The 15,104-nt window shown below is 36.5% G+C and overlaps 1 protein-coding gene across 1 annotated transcript; it reads right to left on the bottom strand.

The window, feature by feature from the left end:
- Positions 1-261: 261 nt before the first annotated feature.
- LOC147158377 (protein FAM177A1-like) lies at positions 262-5,294 on the bottom strand. Its single transcript, XM_086061794.1, has 5 exons — positions 5,061-5,294; positions 4,710-4,922; positions 3,391-3,457; positions 2,466-2,563; positions 262-2,396 (listed from the first exon to the last, which is right to left on the bottom strand). The coding sequence occupies exons 1-5, from the start codon at positions 5,226-5,228 to the stop codon at positions 2,196-2,198; spliced, it is 747 nt and encodes a 248-aa protein (XP_085917920.1). The 5' UTR covers positions 5,229-5,294; the 3' UTR covers positions 262-2,195.
- Between the last annotated feature and the right edge of the window lie 9,810 nt (positions 5,295-15,104).

Raw genomic sequence — 15,104 nt, 5'->3', positions numbered from 1 at the left:
ACCACAACGACCCGCGGCAAAAGGAAATTGCTTTCACACAGATGATTTCGCAATTATTGAATTATCCGTCCATACCACTTTCTATAATGCTAATTCCTGTTCAGGATTACAGGCATCTGGAGAAGATTCTAGTTGATATCGGACATAAAATAGACAACCTTTCACACGGTCACTTAGTGGAATGATGGAATCTGAATCTATAATGCTTCAGGGGGCAGCAGACAACACAAAAACAAACGTATGCAAGTCAAACTCCAAACATGAGATTTGATGTTTTTATTATTAACAATTTATTCCCGTGTTCTGAAAATAATATGAAATGGCCAAATAAGATATCTTAGCAGTAAAACACAGAACAGGTCAATAAAACCTGGACTTTTAATTATTATTTTTTAACCATTTCGAATTTTATGCAAATAACGTTGATTTTATAAATAATTCTTGCAATTCTGAAGTAGTCATTGTATTTTCAGCTGTAAGTACATGTACATTTTTTTTTTTTACAAAAGTAACTAAAATGTTCCTCACAGGTCACCACACAGACCTTGTGTAACAATTTGAACCCAGCCACTATTCAAGACTTCCCCTTTAAGGAGGTAAAATGCATGCTCTATTGGGTTATGGTCTGGTGATTGACTTGGCCAATATAAGTCCACTTTAAAAAATTTTTTTTTAGACCAAATGGTTTTGTAGACTTTAGAATTCATTCTGTTGCTACCATCACGAGTTGCATCGTAGACTAGTGAGCCCGTAGTAGCATCTATGCAGCAATCAATCTAAAAAATAAAAATAATCAAAAATACAAATAAATCTAAAAAGCAACACCTGAGCAACTAGAACCACATATCAGCCATCAGTCAGATGTTTCAATACTTTTGCTCACTTGAAAAATGCGTGGCTTCAAACAAAAGGTGTTCTGTCCTGAGTTGTTTAACACGTTTAGATGTGAATACCATGAAATAAAAAATGGAATCCTAAACATTTGTCTCATGGTCATCTTTTGGTCTGAAAACCAAATGTCTTTAGCCTATTAAAAAAAATGTCCGTTACAGGCACATGGGAGGAACATTTGCTTCTGATTATTGTTGCGTCACAATCAGGACCTTGTTGAGCACCCACATATGCATATTGTTTATTGGCCATGAGGACAAGAAATGCACAAATATAAATTTGTGTTTCACTGATGTGCCCAAAAATGTTGCCATAACTTATTATTTCCCTATCGCGGGTTCGATCGAAGTCTCAGGGGTTCAGCGGAGGTCAGGAGTCGACTTGTGACTGTGATGGTACATCGTGTGATTTCGTTATCGTAATCCCTTCATGCTAAATATGTCGAGCAAAAAAAAGAAAATGGTCGGACGAATATGTGCAATATGAATTCACATGTATAACAGACGTATGGTGTTCCACAGGGTTCAATTCCAGGGCTTCTGCTGTTTTCATTGTTAATCATAAAAGCATTTTAGGCAATCATAGCCAGAAGACCGACGTCTCCAGAAAAGGCACAAGAATAAGAATTACAAGTTGAGAAAGTGAAAAATGTTAGTCCTTGTTGAATACAGCATTTAAACATTAAATCACTAAAACTTTACAAATACACGTATTGTCATTGGCGGCTGTAGACGTCACAAATTACAACTATTTCTATTCGTTTCACATTTTTTTCCACTTTTGTTAATAAGAGTATGAAAGCCTAGAAAAAATGTATTGTACATTTAGAACAGATAGAAAATTTGTGATTTATCTTGCGTTAAACTAGTTAAGTCATGTGATTAATTATAATAAAAAATTGTAATTGCCCGATGCCCCTAATTAGAGAAAAAGAAAAGATTATTAAAAATTAGACAATTAATTTTTTTAATTGTAATCATAATCACATGACTTCAATAGTTAACTCACGATTAAGCACAAATTTTATATCTGTAATATTTTTTAAAATGTTTTCATACTCTTGTTAACAAAAGTGGAAAAAAACGAATAGAAATAGTTCAAATGAATTTTTGACGTGTATAGCCGTCAATGGCATTGAATGAGTTAAGTAACAATAAAAAAAATGGGAGAAAACGTCTCACATTCAGTTGTTATAAAAATAAAAATAAAGACTTGTGTTCCTTTGGCCCACTTGTGCATGTCATACATAACGCTCATGTTTAGCAATGAAAGTGTCAATTTCAAGTGGATATTTGTAGGGATGGTTAGGTTGCTGTGACAATAGCAGGGACTACCACGGTGTCTGAAGGTGGCCGACTTTCATTTCGGGTCTTGTAATTCACATCAGGCGCTGCGGCAGGAAGTTCTATCTTGGTGACCGGATCACCTCCCTCCGGAAAATGCGACTGGTCAAAGGAACGTTCGGCCTCTTCCGACAGTCGGTTTTCCTCCTTCTCCTCCTCCTTCTGAGGAGACGAGAGAACATGAAAGCTATTAAAAGTGCTCGGACAAAGGAATGCCCTTGCCAAACTGACCTCTTTCTTCATTTTGTAGTATTCATCAATGGCGTACTGATATTTGGCTGATGTTATGCCAAAGAGGGAGGCCATCCTCTCTCCCAGGTAATCGCATGCTGGAAGACAGCAGTGAGGGAATTAGAATCCACTAGCAAGACACATTATTTACCCTATCAAATTATACATTTTAATTGCTACACTCAATTTTCATATATACGTATTCCTAAGAGATCCTGTTTCTCAAATAATAATAATAATAATTATTATTATTTATTCCCTATCAGAGAATACAAAAGATACCAGCAGTACTGTGCCTGCAACTTTTTTACGATACAGAAAACACAGATGGCATGACAAAATTTGACAAAAATTCCGGAAATTCAAATTGTGAAGCACCTGAGCCAAAGGGACAACAAAAATTGTCTCTGCTGGCAATATGATTTCCATATTAACTCATTCACTGCCATTGACGGCTATAGACGTCAAAAATTCATTTGAACTATTTCTATTAGTTTCACATTTTTTCCCACTTTTGTTAACAAGAGTATGAAAACCTAAAATATTTTTTATTGTACATTTAGAACAGATATAAAATTAGTGATTAATCTGAGTTAACTATTGAAGTCATGCAATTAATTAAAATTTAAAAAAATTATCATCTGACCCCCCCTAATTTTTAATAATCTTTCTTTTTTTTTTTAAATTGTAATTAATCACATGACTTAACTAGTGAACTCAAGATTAATCACACATTTTATATGTTCTAAATGTACAATACATACATACAAATAAATTGTTTTAGGCTTTCATACTCTTGCTAACAAAAGTGGAAAAAAATGTGAAACTAATGGAAATACTTCAAATGCATTTTTGACGTCTATAGCCGTCAATGGCAGTGAATGAGTTAAACAACAAAGGCAAACAAGGATCACGGGAAACAAACCTGATACGGTTGATGTTGCAGCTCTCCACATGTGAAACCAGAAATACGGACCCCAAGTCATCTTTGACTGCAATGCAAATGACATACATAATGACATACGTAAATGTAAAATAAATTCCTTGTGAATGTGTCATCACAACATTATGGTCGGCAAATTGCTTCCAAAACGTCACAGGGAACTTATTATCAAAAGGCATCAGTCATAAGAAGGTTACATAATAATTTCCAAGGAATAAAGTATAAGGTAAGTAAGGGACTTTTTTCTTTTTTTTTCAGCAAAACTGATGTCACTGAAAAGATGATCATCGTCGTCTTTAGTGGAGACAATATGGCACACAAGTGACAATACCAAGAAGTGGACGACATGAAAAAACAACAACAGCAAAACAACCACGGAGAGGATGAGGCAAGTCCAACAGCAACATTTCCCGTATTTTTCATACAAAATGTCTACAACTCTACATGTCTGTTTGCTGAGTTTGGTCATGCGACACTCGCAAGCTGACCTGTGATTGGTCGTTACCTGAGCAACTGTGATGGATTTTGCTGCTTCGTTCATATTCCACAAACGCAATATTAATCACAATACCGTGTTTATAGTAGTGGGGGCGCATTGAAGATACTATTAAGAACATTTTAAACTAGACTTTCCCGTTAAAGTTCATATAAAAGTGGAAAATGTTGTGAAATGATCCACCTTTGTCTGATTTTTATTTTAAGCAACAATATGAAAGAAATATTAATACAATTTTTAAGGGGTCATTCACACAACAATGTAGGGCTGTGCAATTATTACAATTTCTATTATTACACTCCACAATTACAAAATCAGCATAACTGTAAAAAAAAGATTAATACTAATTTTGAGTTGTTTAAATGTATACATTTGCACCTTTTTGTTGAATTTAAATAACTGATTTAATAAAATGTGTTTCATCCAAAAGGAACTTGCACAATTACCAAAAATAATCGTGATTAATATTTTCTTCATAATGGAGCAGCGCTAACGCCAATGTGTCATTTCATTGTTTACATCACAACACCTTTAAGGGCCTGTTATGTTTACATGTCAATAATGAAAATGGCTGTTTGTGTTTATAAGCATTCATGATTAGAAATAATTATTTTGCAGTTCGCACTCGTGCTATAGCCAACCAGCGTCGACTAACATAGACACTGGTGAGGTGATCACTACGATTGATGCTGCTACTAGTACTGACTACCACTACTAATAATTCTACCATTTTTAAAGATGTAATCGTATTTATTTCACACTTAAACAATACTGCACAGTACTTCATGTGCTCGCTCAGCCTCACCGCATCGACCGAGGGTGACAGCAGGTCCTTCCTCTCGGGCTCCTTGTCTTCGTCTTCGTCTTCCTCCTCCTCCTCATCGGTACTGTACTCCTCCATCGTCTCCCCACTGGAGAAATGGATGATCCTTCTCGGGGTCTTCTCCCTGCGGTGCTCTCCCTCCGTGTCGGCCAGCTCCACGTGTTCAAAATCCCTGGTCGACTTTGGGCTCTGATTCTGAGAAGACAACGTAAACACTTTATGACGCGCGCGCATAAACAAAAAAAAAGACAGCTAATCACCGGTGTCACGTGATTGCAAACGCAGCAGATTAACAACCACGGAAAATATGGAAGGAAGGACATGTTGACAGACCCGTTGCACGTCCACACTCGGACCCACGGACACGTTGACGTTCGTTAAATACAACGGAACATCGCCCATTTTGGCGGTGTTGTTGTCGGGTGAGGACGCTTGCGACATCTCTCCTCCGCTCCGCCGACTGGACCGGAAGTGCCGCACACGACGTACAGTACGTAACATCCACTTGCACTTGCACTTGCTTACTTGACAATGGGATTGTACCTGGAGTCTAGTAATCAGCACGTAGTGTACAGTATGTACTGGTGCACAATATAAAGTATTTAACATAGATGACACATCTATAATACAACACAACAGCGTCAATGTTTATACCGATTGAAAGCTATTAATGTGCACTTTATGATGACTCTCAATTGAGGTATGACGTCACATAACGAATGAAAATAGTCTATGACCTTGTGCTCTTAGTTTATTGGCTGCCAGACATGTCCATCTCTTCAAAACAGTGTTTCGTTTAGTTCGGCCAAATATTTCATAAAAAAAAAAGAAAAAAGAAGAGTTTTACTGTACACACACCACACACATTGTATTATTATACTGTATTGTAAATATAAGAAAATAAATCAAATAATATAACAAATTGAAGTATGATATGAAATTAAAGTATATGTTTCGTGTAATAATACGATTATTAATAATAATAATAATTTAAAAAAATTCAATACAACAATTGTTATTTGTATTTTTTCGTACCGATACCAGTATTGGTACTTGCCTCTTGTTGCCGTTTTATGATGAGGAACTAGCAACTAGCTATTAGAAAAAATAGAAAATTGACATTAATTTCATGCAAATTTTAAGGAAAATGTAATATTGGGATATATAGGTCTTTCTTTAAAATCATTTGTCATTTTTTTTTAAATTTATGCATCAAAATACTGGTAGCAATTTGAAAAAAATAAGTGGTATTGAACATCCCTCATTTTTATTCTTTGAGTTTATTATGTATCAAATACACTTTTTGATATTTCTTATATTTAATTCATTTGATTTGTAACATCAAAATTGTATAATGAAACCTTGCACTCAAAATAAGATAATTTAAAAGAATAAAAAAGGAAAACAGTAAAGATACAGTATTTGCAGCATCATGCAATCTGTACCCCAATAGCTTGTAATACAAATATTTGTTTATTTGGATGACAGTCATGGAAAGCTATATTGCACTTTTTTTTTTTTTTAACAAAACATTTATGTTTATTATTGTTATTATTATTTTATCAATAAAGTATTCACAATGCCACCAAATGTTCAACTATAATTTACATTAAAGTCCCTGTTGTGTACATTTCACCAACACAAGATGTCAGTACAGTTCCATCCAATGCTGAATGCACCCCTTCTGCATGGGCACAGTGAGTGATCAGGATCTCCATCGTGATGTTAACTATTCAACAACACAAGTGGAAAGGAAAGCCATATGCTTAGACAGTTTAAAAATCAATCAACCAATTCACTTTGGAGGGCAAAATACTATCAGACATGCAGCCTCATTATATGGAATTTATGCATAAAAAGTGTAAGTCAGCCCCCGGAGCTCTGCCCGAGGTATACTTTTGATGTTTTTAATAGCATGTTTTTGTGTGAAATACATCCAGGGCATGTTGTGCAAACTTCCAAACACTCTCTATTGCAGTAGTTGTTAATTGTATTCATGCAGAATTTATGGCCTCATTTATTCCCCTAGTTTACCCGAATTTAGTTAAAATGGGTTCTCGTTTGTCAATCGTCCCAGAGTTGTTTTCCATTAACAACTGACAACGGCATTTAAGGAGGCCATTAAGCAAAGCAGTCATAATTGCTTTTGTCAGCTGGTTATTTGACAAAAGTGCATTGATCTTGAATTGTCAAAAATAACAGCGGTCCTTTAGAAATCTAAATGCTTTGCGTCTTTGGAATCAGTTGGTAGCAATAAATGTTTTCAGTTTGTAGCTTTTATTAAATGCATGTCCACAGACACTATTTGTAAACACAAAGCACTTGTCCCTAAAGAGCACTTTGGAAGAGCAAGGAAATAGAAGTAGTTAGAATTTGGCAGTTATTGATCACTTGCCCGCCCTATAAAAATACGGTCCCAGAGGTACATGGAGAGGTTTAAGAGAATTACAGCTGCCAAAACAATAAGTAAGTCAAGTTTATTACAAGCTTTGTAGGTGATCGTATTTTTTGATTGGATTCTAACATTAAAATCTGCTTACCAGGTTTTACTTGAATTACTGAGAGAATTACTTCCATCAGGTCAACCCGGGGGAGCTATTGGATCGTGACGATCAACTTTGATTGGGTCTTTCTGGTTTATTGATGGAGGGTCAAAAGGAAGAGGATTGACCTTCCGGGCCAGCAAATGTGTAGGTAGTTTGTTCTAAAAACAGAGGTGGCAAAGCCAGGTCCAGAAAGTAAAAACCATGCCACAATTTGGCTTTTACTAGCTCCCGAGCATAGTAACCGAGCACCATGGGAGCTAGCTAGAGAGCTAGCTCGCTAGCACCTTGGGCTATAGCCAAACTGTGGCAGGGTTTTTACTTTCTGGACCTGGATTTGCCATCTCTGTCTAAAAACAACAACAGAGAGAGAAAGCAAGCATGTTTCAATAATAAGACTAGCTCGTAAGTAAGAATAATTGTGAAATCAGTTGTTTTATAATGACTGAAAGGATGAGAGTATTCAAGTGTCAAATACAAGACCGGCAAATTGCAGAAATTATGTGTACATGGGCGATTACATGTGTTTCCATTATCCTTGCTTCATGCCTTTAAGAACATGTTCCAGGATTTAAATAATGCAGCCACTCTTTGGTATATGCCCCCCTTCCAGCATTCTCCCTTTTTCTCCCTGCAGTCAATGTGAATCATTCCTTTTACTGGCCCATTGCTTCCAGATTGTTATAGGTCTATGGCTCCACTCGTACATTTCACTGAGGCTATAGAAGAGTTCTCACTTCTCTGCAAAACACAAGAACAGAAAAGTAAGGGTGCCTGACGGGCTGAGTCAACAAAAACATCTTAAATACATTTATTTACTCAACTTCAGAGTGTACCGGTTGTATATTAGCGGTAAGGTATTTATTAACATAGAGGCTTTTATTTGTACAAATATGTGGGCTCTTTCTGTTGGCCAACAAAGCAAAGCCCAAAGGCTGGCAACAAACCTTCTAGTATTTTCCACAGTTAAAGTTCCAAGTGAACTAAATGATGATAAAAAGTGCATGTATCAACCATGGAAAGACTAGTCCAGTGTCATCCCAGTCCTGCTGTATATTCAATAAGTGTCAGATTTCTGCGCAGGAGACTGAATACATATAAATGTCAACATTTTGTTTTTAATGTGCAAAAGAAGGCGTATATGGAAATAACACACATGCATACAACATATATACAGTGGTTCCTTGAGACTTTAATTCGTTCCATGACCATGTAACTTGAATAACTTGCATATAAAGTCATCGTTCCCCATTGAAATTAATGGAAATGCCATCAATCTGTTACCAAAGTATTTATAAAACCATGCTATAATGATAAGAATTTAATATTTTTTGTCATTCTGCATCAGATGAAAAATAATTGAGTGGCTCCTCATCCTGGCCAACTGGGGGCAGTATAAGCATACTTACATGGACGTCTGTACAGTATATATGTCCGCTCCCTACAGAAGATAAAGAATACATGACTGTGAACTGTTGTTGACGATGCAATGCACTCGAGTTGGATGCGTCATCCGTGCAGCAATAATATAAAAACACTGTAATAGCATTGAAGGGATAATTGACTCATTTAGCCATTTTCAGCAGTAACAAGTTAACATTTTACCTATAATTAATTTGAGAACTTAATTATTTTTCTTGGACAATGTGAGGCTCAGAGCTCAGGTAACGACCAATCACGGCTCACCTGATTTCTGGGCTTGTTCATGTGACATTCGCAAACTGAGCCATGATTGGTCATTACCTGAGCCCTGAGTCCACGTGATGTAACTTTCAGTCGAGAGCGAGTGACAAAATGTGTTTTTAAAGGTATTAATTGTACATGAAAAAGAATGGAGTTATCATATTAACTGTAGACAAAATATTAACATCTTACTGCTAAAAGTGGTTAAATGAGTCAAGAATCCCTTTTAATCACACAATCAAATATACATTAAAAAATATGTAATAATGATTAAATGATTTAAAAAAAGGCCATTGCTTTAGGAAAAAAAGCTGCTTCCGTACTTGCTAGTCTTTGCTTTGAGATACTTCCCTGAGACCAGTAGTTGAAAAAGTGAGATGGCAGGGTGAGAACCGCCTTGTGATATTTAAATTAATTAGTTACTGTTATAGCGGACATCTAAATATGCATTTTCCATTATGTTAGCATTAGCACTAAGTTAGCTGAATAACTAAAAAGCAAAGCTGTGTTTATTTTACATACACAATGTTTACGTTTAGTTTGACGGTAAACATCAACTGGCATTAAAAAGCTTAAAGCCTCTTTTTGGTATTATTATTATTAAGTGTTGCTTACTGTGAAGGTTACTGCCACCATAAAGAGCTCATATTTTAAGTTTCTGCTCGTAAGTCAAAGCAAAAAATTGGTTAAATGGAAAACTCACAAGTCAGGCCACATTTTGTGCCCAGTTTTTTCTTCTTCTTCTTATTCTCTTCTGTGCTTGGACACAAGACTATTTGTCATCTTTTTGTTAAATTCTCTGAAATAATCCGAAAGTCTGGGTTGTTGTGCTCTCTATTCTTTCTTTAGCTCAAAACATGTCACACTCATTGAGTTTGTGAGTGCTGATGTTTCTTGTCAGGGTTGATCTCCTCTTAACGACTGGAACATTATTTATGACAATTCAAAGTCATCAGAGACTGAAATGAGGGTCGCTTTTAGACATTGAAAATTAACATTGCAATGACTGAGTCCCGAAATGGAAAATTCTCATTAACTGCGACAAATTTTTCGAACGCTAAATGTGTTCTCATTTCTTTTGTTTTTTTTTGTGATCTGCAGAAGGAGCCTTAATTGGCAGATTGCACAAGTTAAAGGTTATCTTGTCATCTAATTATTTTGAAGTTAGCTCAATGTGTTGGTCACAAATACCTCCCCAGGGTCACTTTTACATTTTCCAGCTGATTAATTAGAAAAGCGCAAAGTAATCAAAAGCTGCATGCTGTTAAAGACTAAAAGGGTGCACATAAAATTAGCATACATCACCAAATTGTAGTTTATATCGTCTTTTCGGCATCACACGTGAAAAGAATGCAAAACAGCTACGTGCTATTGTGTTTTCATGGAATGTAGCTTCATTTGAAAATGTAATTTGCCCCCCCAAAAAATCCGGAATTAACTTAGCGCTGGAATGCCCACGCTATTGCTAATTCCTTCTCAAATGCAGATCATAGTTATAGAAACATGACCTTGTGCCATGGAGGAATTCAAATTTGCAATACTGTATGGAATTTTCCATATGAGTAAAAACATATTGTTATTGTTATATGAATAAAAAAAAGATCAAATTCATTTTTGCTTTATCTCATCATCTAAAAAAAAAATACAATGCTTCATTGTCAAAGGCCAGCATTAAAGATGGATGGCAGACAACATTGCTGTCACTACTGCAGGTGGTCACCTCGTTGCCGCTACATACAGTAAACTCTTGCACACTTATAGCATAGCTGCCACGTCTCGCACAACAAGATGCAAACAACCTTCGCACTCTCATAACCACATGTCTTATTTTGCACCCTGTCATGCAGCTGTCAAGACATGGATGTACAACATGCTATTTCGGAGCTCCATAACTCAACTCCGGCAGTAATGCTCATTAACAACGGCTGCCGTGCATCTCATAAAAGTTTTCTGCCCAACAGACTTTCTTCCACCATGCCAGCAATAAAGATGTAGGAATGTGTTAATTTTAATCTAGTTTGCAGTAATAAGATAAAGTTGAGTGCACAACGTTGCGGTGACGGTGAGAGGGTGTCATTGGAAGAGTTGTGACGGTGTAACATAAATCAGACAATTTGTTTTTGTTGATATATTTTTCAATAAATACTAGATACGTGCTGTTCGATCCCTGTAAAACCGGGTGTCAGAGTTTGCTCCGGATTGCTGTCAGTAAATCCGATTGGTTTCCAATGAGGGTTGGACTCTGTCATGGCTGCCCTTTGTTAGCGATCCTGAGCATAAACTGTCAAGGGTTGCATCGCTGTAATGTGTTTCCCATATTACAAATCTAATCATAAAATTAATTCTACTAAGATTTTGCAAATGCTGGTTTTGAAGAATGGCCATTTTGATAGATCGAGCCTACCAAATTCATATGCGATTTAATTTAGTCTTATTTCTATTGATCTCACTACTCACAAAAATATTCAGGTGATCAATTATTTTTGTTATTTTGTTAAGGATCCAATTCCAGCACTGTGAAAGCTGAACCATGCAAAGGGAAAAATAGTTTTGCTCTAACAATCCTCAAACACTTTTGTCATTGATAAACTCAACTGTCGTATTTTTTTCTCACTCACAGTTAAACATTTAGGTAATATTAATATTTCTAGTGTTAATAAAAACAACTCATGTTGAGTGACGAGATTTTACACTGGACACTCAAGTGTAAAATCATTACTGAGCAGTGTTGGCTAATATTACCATCTGAGTTGTTTTAACTCCATCTCAGTGTGAAAAAACACACACTTTCAAGTGTTGTTTTAACTATATTTAGTCTAGACCAATAAAGGCACATTTGAAGTGTTACATTTAACACTGTAGGTGTTGAATTAACACTGCCAATTTTGCTGTGTATTAATCATCCAGAAGACATGATCTTGGCCGTTCATTGACATTTACATTCCGACTACAACCAAAGTCCAAATTTGGAATCGGAATGAGCCCTGCTCAGAGCTTTCATAAGAGAAGGAATCTGGTTTGAGCTGGTGCCATAAGATGATTGCTTGTCATTAAGTCACTGGTGGTCATACATTGAAACATGAATGTTCTGGCAGTTGCTGAATCTAAGTGGTGGATACAGAGGACAACCTTGGACTGGACTACTGTCTAGAAAAAGAGGCTCTGCCCAATGGTTAAACCTTTCAGGAGAAAGAAATTATTTTTCACAAAGTACAATAGAGCAGCAGGATAAGAACAATTTAGCTTAAATTGTTGGAATGTAGCACGTGGCATCATCTTAGCAGGGAAATAATTTCAAACATGAATTCACAAGCTATTTAGGCATCAGCTTTGACAGCTTACTTGGCCTTCCGGATGATTTTGCAAGCATGCAGTCAGGGCAGAATGGGAAACGGAAAATGGCATTGAATTACATAGTCTTGTATGAAGTAGCCTACCTATAAGCAATACTTGAGTAAAAAAATGTAAACAGAAAATTCTGATAGAGCTTTAAGTCACATTGTAAACTGCAGTATTTTGTTATTTCTGACCGTTTCAAATGGCTCTTGGTGCATTATTGAGTCTCACAAAAGTGAATACATTTTTACCTTTCCATAGGGCTACGCTGAAATTGCTAAACGTCAAATGTTAGTACACCCCTAAATAAAAATGTCCAAATTTCAGGGGCCCCTTTCCCCCAGATTTGAACTGGGCTGGTTGTCAGTTTGTCCGTCCCCTCATAAGCCATAAATAATGACAGGTCAACATATTGCTTTATTTATTTTGTTGCATATAATTACAAGTAAAACATTCCCATTTTTGGATGATTTGATTGCAAATACATAAATAAATAAATAAATACATTCCTAACAAAAATGAGTGCAAAATGTTTGCACCCAATCGTAACAGCCAAAGGAACACATTTCAGAATATCACTTAAGTGGTTGTAAGTGTGCCGCCCAGTGGACAAAATGATCAACAACAGTTAATTGTAGTGATAAAATAGGCCAGATGGACCCCCATGACGGCACCTGGGCTCTATGTTTGACACCCCTATAACACTCTCATTCTTGTTACTGGATGTTCAATATGGAACGTCATGGCAAAAAAGTAGGAGGATCTGAAATATATATATTTTTTTACTTAAAGCTGCATTTACAACCTAAATTCTAATATTTGCTCAAGTTCTTCCAGAAGAAACTCATCGAACTACGCCTTTTTGGAAATTTAAAACAACATTGACTGTTCCAGTAACATGATCCAGAATGGATTTGTATGTTATATTTACAGTCTATGTAATGAAGTGTATGACAAAGGCTTGTCCTCGCACAAGTGTACCACATGATCATGAATTAAAAAGAGATGCAGTATATGTGAGCTTCTGTGGCGAAAGCCGTTAAACATGGTCCAGTCACCTTGATCATGCTTTTGAATGATAAAAGTCAACTTGCACAGAACAGCACATCTTCTCAGATTAAATCAATTAAACACGTATCCTTTCCTGTTTTTACACAACAATAACTTTATGTTGAAAACACTCAAATTACATATGTAAATAGTGGCTCAAATCGAGAAGCGTCTAACAAATGGCCGATTAACCTAAAGTCATACTTTGAGATTCTGACGGGTTGTTCTTAATAGTTTCTTAGCTGTAACACTTGTTGAAAAACCCCCAAAGTAATCAAAGCGCAACATCAGTTACACCGATTTTGGATATACTCAGAATACATGAGTGGCGCACTGATTGCTCAAAGACAAAGTACAGGGAATAAGGCAGTGTAATTAAACCAAAATGAGACATTTGTAATCAAACTGATGTGAGAGCCAAACATCTGTGGAACGCCAAGCCTGACAAACAAACACATCACTTCAGCAGGGCCTTTTTATGCTGGTTGTGATTGGTGATGTGTCTGACAAATGGAGTGCTGTCAACAGACGTATTGAGGTGTTAAAGCTTTTTATGATGATTTTTCATGATGAGATTTCATGATGATATAACAGCAAACATTGCGGAGCTCAAAGTGAGCTTGACATTTAGCAAATCAATGCCTCAGACATGATCAAGGCAACAAACATCTGAAGCGAAATCAAGCCTTGTTTAAAATGCTCTTTTCATTCTTTCTTTTCTTTGTTTTTATTCTGCATTAGGATTTTGTGTTGATCCATTTCTGTCAGTCATAATATTCACCCTGTAAGGAATAACTCAAAACACACAGAACTTCCATAGCTGCGTAATAATCTCCATGACAAAGTGATACTGATGTGTTGTTAATGTTTCTCAGCTAGTTTTTATTGGTTGTTGTTTGTACTTACTTTTCAGAGTATGTTATTTTTTTTGTATTTAATTCAGTGGTCCTTAACCTTACAGCTAGCTGGACTAGACTCGCTCGACTTGGCATTTAGCTGACTCCCAAGTCAACTCTATATTTATAGAATTTTCTTTCGATGGAACCCAGGGGCAGCAGATACAATGAAAACACCAGAGGCCCCACAATTGAACCCTGTGGAACACCATACGTTCTGCTATACATGTGAATTCATATTGCATACATTCGTCCGACCACTTTCCTTTTTTTGCTCGACATAGTTAGTATGAAAGGATTACAATCCTAAATAAATCACACGACGTACCATCACAAGAGGCACAAGTCGACTGCTGAGCGCACCAAATTGCCTGCAGCGTAGATACGGCAAGTAATGTAGCGTGGCCAAACAGGGCGTATAACGAAATCTTTGAGTCAGGTGTGTGTCTTGACCTCCGCCGAACCCTTGAGACTGACTCACTGAACCCCTGGGGTTCAATCTAGCCCACGTTAAGAACCACTGATTAAATTCATATCAGATGTCTTCCTTACCTGATGAAGGATATTTGAAAGTTCAGTTGCTTCCAAGTACACTTCATTAACCCCGGATTGCAACTAAATAAAAATCAGATGTTATTTAAAACGGCATCTTTTCATCTACACGCTGTGATTCAAAGTGTGGTTAAATGTTAAGTAGGTGTGTCAAACAGTAGTGCATTCTAACTTTTGTATTCAGTCAAACAGCAATTTGCTCCCACGCCGCTTCGTTGTCCTTCGCCACCGTAGGAGTGTTGTCTTCTTTACTGAATATGTTTTCATAGTTGCTATAACTTGCCATGTTTCCTCTGTTGCCATGGTGATTTGACATA

Source organism: Leptonotus elevatus, chromosome 18 (assembly GCF_054856555.1).
Source record: "Leptonotus elevatus isolate MCC_2025b chromosome 18, RoL_Lele_1.0, whole genome shotgun sequence".
Classification (NCBI taxonomy): domain Eukaryota; kingdom Metazoa; phylum Chordata; class Actinopteri; order Syngnathiformes; family Syngnathidae; genus Leptonotus; species Leptonotus elevatus.
Note: the sequence above shows the minus strand (reverse complement) of the source record. Positions and strands in the feature narration are given on the sequence as shown.

What these genes read in the sequence shown, in the direction of transcription:
- LOC147158377 (XM_086061794.1), bottom strand. Translation starts at nt 5,228, where the DNA reads ATGTTACGTACTGTACGTCGTGTGCGGCACTTCCGGTCCAGTCGGCGG. An exon ending in CGAGTGTGGACGTGCAACGG is followed by an intron (nt 4,923 to 5,060) that starts GTCTGTCAACAT and finishes TTGTCTTCTCAG; the next exon opens with AATCAGAGCCCAAAGTCGAC. An exon ending in TGTCACCCTCGGTCGATGCG is followed by an intron (nt 3,458 to 4,709) that starts GTGAGGCTGAGC and finishes TTTGCATTGCAG; the next exon opens with TCAAAGATGACTTGGGGTCC.